This window comes from Octopus bimaculoides, chromosome 26 (genome assembly GCF_001194135.2).
Source record: "Octopus bimaculoides isolate UCB-OBI-ISO-001 chromosome 26, ASM119413v2, whole genome shotgun sequence".
Classification (NCBI taxonomy): Eukaryota; Metazoa; Mollusca; class Cephalopoda; order Octopoda; family Octopodidae; genus Octopus; species Octopus bimaculoides.
Genome location: NC_069006.1, coordinates 10400722 through 10404856, shown reverse-complemented (window position 1 = coordinate 10404856; position 4135 = coordinate 10400722). Strand labels below are relative to the sequence as shown.

General features: G+C 41.7%; 1 protein-coding gene across 1 annotated transcript in view; it reads right to left on the bottom strand.

Annotated features, from left to right (window-relative positions):
* The window catches only part of LOC106878080 (uncharacterized), a 161693-nt gene that overhangs the window by 31280 nt on the left and 126278 nt on the right, over positions 1-4135 (bottom strand). Inside the window, exon 31 of the mRNA XM_052976903.1 lies at positions 1466-1771. Coding sequence (XP_052832863.1) covers positions 1466-1771 — 306 coding nt within the window. The remainder of the gene's footprint in view (positions 1-1465; positions 1772-4135) is intronic.

Below are 4135 nucleotides of genomic sequence, written 5' to 3'. Positions count from 1 at the left end.
TTGTCACATTCTGTGTCACGCTGAATATCCCTGAGAACTACGTTAAGGGTACACGTGTCTGTGGAGTGCTCAGCCACTTGCACGTTAATTTCACGAGCAGGCTGTTCCGTTAATCGGATCAACTGGAACCCTCGACGTCGTAAGCGATGGAGTGCCAACAACAATGAATAAGTGAGCTGGCTACACTCTTGGCAGAGGCCACGGGTTATAGTCTCACTTGGCTTGCCGGGTCTTCTCATGCACTGCATATTTCCAAAGGTCCCAGTCACTAGTCATTGCCTCAGTGAGGCCTAATGTTCGAAGGTTGTGCATCACCACCTCATTCCAGGTCTTCCTGGGTCTACCTCTTCCACAGGTTCCCTCAACCGCTAGGGTGTATGTATATATGTGTGTGTGTGTGTATTTGTGTGCCGGTGTTTGTCCCCTAAAACTTCACTTGACAACTGATGCTGGTATGTTTATGTCCCCATAACTTAGCAGTTCAGCAAAGAGCCCGATAGGACAAGTACTAGGCTTACAAAGAATAAGTTCTGGGGTCGATGTGTTTGACTAAAGGCAGTGCTCCAGCATGACTGCAGTCAAATGACTGAAACAAATAAAAGAATAAAAAAGTAAAAGAATTTATATATATATGATGGGCTTCTTTCAGTTTCCATCCACAAAATCCACTCACAAAGTTTTAGTTGGCCCAAGGCTATAGTAGAAGACACTTGCCCAAAATACCATGTAGTGGGACTGAACCCAGAACCATGTGATTGGGAAGCAAGCTTTTCAACACACAGCTACGCCTGGACCTATCCACACATCATAGTTTAATATCAAATTTCACTCCCCTAAAAATGGATGAATTGAAAGTGCATATTTAAGATGTGGTGCGAGAGTTTAAGAATGGAAGAAATGCTACTAAAACAGCTCAGAAAATATGCAATGTTTCTGGCGAAGGTGTCATTATTGACTGGCAAGTGTAAAATTGGTTTTCAAAGTTTTGTTCCAGAGACTTGTCATTGAGAGATCAACTCAGACCAGGACGCTCATTAACCTTTGATCAAAATGCTTTAAGAGAATTAGTGGATTTCAGTCCTCGTAAAAATATTCAGGAATTAACAATTGACCTCAACACATCTCCTGCCACTTATAAAAGATAAGAAAAACCTGCAAGCTGGGTTCTTGGGTTCCTACACACTCTGAGTGAGAAGAATAGGGAAGGTTGCTAGTCCATAGCAAGAAGTCTTCATTCAAGGCAGAGAAATGACCCGTTTCTTGATAATATCATTACAGGTAATGAAAAATGGATCTTTTATGACCATGTTCAATGCGAAAGGCAGTGGATTGACAAAGATAAATCTCCATAGATAATACAGGCACTCCCCATCTGGGAATTGAGAAGAAGAAGAAGAAGAAGAAGAAAAAGAAGAAGAAGAAGAAAAGAAAAAGAAGAAGAAGAAGAAATGAAATATCGACTTACTAGTGATACAAGTAGGTGGTAGATTGATAGGTGCAGCCAGATGAGATTTGCTGACCGCATACAAGCTGTAGTGGAGACATCGCCCTGGTTCCATCTGGAAAACTGATGACTTTTTGGTCTCTTCAATTGACTGGTCATTTGTCCAGTTCCGTTTAGCCATCATTGATATAGACATAGAGTCATTGCCTGAAGCACCATCCATAAACAACTGACCGTTGATCAAGGAGACCTTCTTACTTTTGCCGGTACCAATCTTGATTCGAGGAAATATGTCAGATTGACCAGAAGATGATCCTATCTCCCATTCTGGATGTTAAAAACAAAGAGAATTTTAACACATTGATATGTGTATGTATGTATGTGTGTATGTATGTATGTATGTATGTATGTATGTATGTAGGCAAATAATAAATAAAAGCAAAAATTAAAAAAATAAAAGTCAAACAGATGTACACAGTGAATGTATAAGGCTGACACTCAGTTTAAGATAGGACAAAAAATGTGTGTGGGGTGGGTGGGTGTAGGTTTTAAGCCTGGTTCTTTGTCAGAAAGAGGAAAGGACTAGAGAGAAGGAAAAGAATAGTCTGAGAAAAGTACATGTGTGGTTACATGGCTGAAGTAAATATGTGGTCTAATCCATAAGCATCCGGACCGTTGCCATAGTAATGAAGCTGAAGCAGGCAGAGTGAAGCCACTTGGCAGAGTTTTAACGTTTTAGCTCACTTCTGCTGGTTACAGCAGTGCTTGGAAGGAAGGTGTGTAGCATGTGATCATTGCATTGACCATGACAGAGAAAGTTGAGCAGAGAATCTGCATCAAATTTTGCCAAAAGCTTGGTGATACCTGCTCAGAGGACTATGCAAAGTTTACAAAACGTTTTCATTGTTCTCAACAAGAAACCCAGAGTGTCTTTTTGGTCAGCTGAAATCAGTTTTGGCACAAGCTTGGCAGACACGCGTCTCATACCCAAATCTTCAGTAATAATGGACTGATCTGAACCGTAATTAATCTCCACATCCTCTGATAATTCATGGTTGATGATTCGATAATTTCTCCTCACAGCCACATGCACATGTAGTATTTTTCTCAGTTCTGCTGGCTGCAGGTCTCCCACAACGTTCGTCAATATCAACATTTTTCAGCTATCTTAGAAACGTCTGAACCACTCGTACACTTGTGTGTGGCTCATACACTCCTCTCCATACACTTTCAGCAACTTTGCGTAGGCCCCTGAGCAGGTATCACCATGACAACTTTCTCAGTCATGGTCAATGTGATGATCACATGCTACACACCTTCCTTCCAAGCACTGCTGTAAACTGCAGAAGTGAACTAGAACTTGGTGTGCATGCACAGCAGAGTTCAAGGTCAATCTTTGCCAAGTGGCTTCACTCTGCATGCTTTAGCTTCATTACTATGGCAACAGTCCGGATACTTATTGATCAGACCTCATATATCATCATTGTTTAACATTCGTCTTCCATGCATACATGGGTAGGACGGTCAACAGGAGCCAGCTGGACAGAAGACTACCCCAGGCTACTGTGTCTGTTTTTGCAGGGTTTTTGCACGGTTTTTGCAGCTGGATGCCCTTCCTAACACCAACCACTCTAGGGACTAGACTCAGTGCTTTTTACGTGGCACCAGCACAGGTGAGGTCAGTTTAGGCATGATTTTTACAGATGGATTCCCTTCTAAATGCCAACCACTTTACAAAGTGGACTGGATGCTTTCCTACGTGGCACCAGCACTAGCAGGGTCACAAAGTAACTTGCAAGACAAGGAATTCTGAGAGGGGCAGGTGCATTGGAAGAGGTGATCTGGTGTTTTATATATATATAAAACACAAGGGATAAATTATTTCCAGCCAAGGAGAACTGCTTGACAATTGCAAAGAAGCCCTTCAAACAAGCTGACGCATCCTGTTGAGTGGAGAATGATCTGGTTTTTCTTAGATGAAAAGAACTTCTGTCAGGACCAGTTTCACAACACTCAGAACAAGAGGTAGCTTGCCTACAACCCATGACATGTCCCACATATCTTGAAAACCAAGTTCTCCCCAAAACTGTGATGACTTTTTGGGGTGTCTCCAGAGAGTGTGACTACATGCCACCCCACATCTTTGAATAGGGCCAATTCAGATGACAATGTGAAGCTGATGGAGACTGTAGTCAAAACCTGGTTGGAGAGGATGACTGCTGGAATGTCGTATGTGTGACAGCAGGATTCGGGCCCCTTATTGTACCTCTGGAAAGAGTTGGAAGTGGGTGTCAGAAAGTTTCTATGACTTCACAAGCCCAAATTTATGGCTTCCTAACCCTCCATCCCCACCTTGATTGTAACTCCATGGATTACTATGTGTGGGCCACAGTTAAGAAACACACCAAAGACTATGCCTGTGGTGACCAAGATCAATGAGGTGCTCATAGATCTTCCTGGAGCCACGGTGAGGAATGTGTGTGTGTGTGTGTATGTGTGTGTGTGTGTGTTTACGTATATACGTATGTATGCAAGCATGTATGCTTGTATATATATGTTTATGTGCTTGTGCATATATGGAAAATATGTTGTCTATTGACTTTTTATATATGCTAGGCCACTGATAGTGAAAGTTCTAAAATTTCACTACCCTATATTTTATGAATATATATATATATATATATATATATA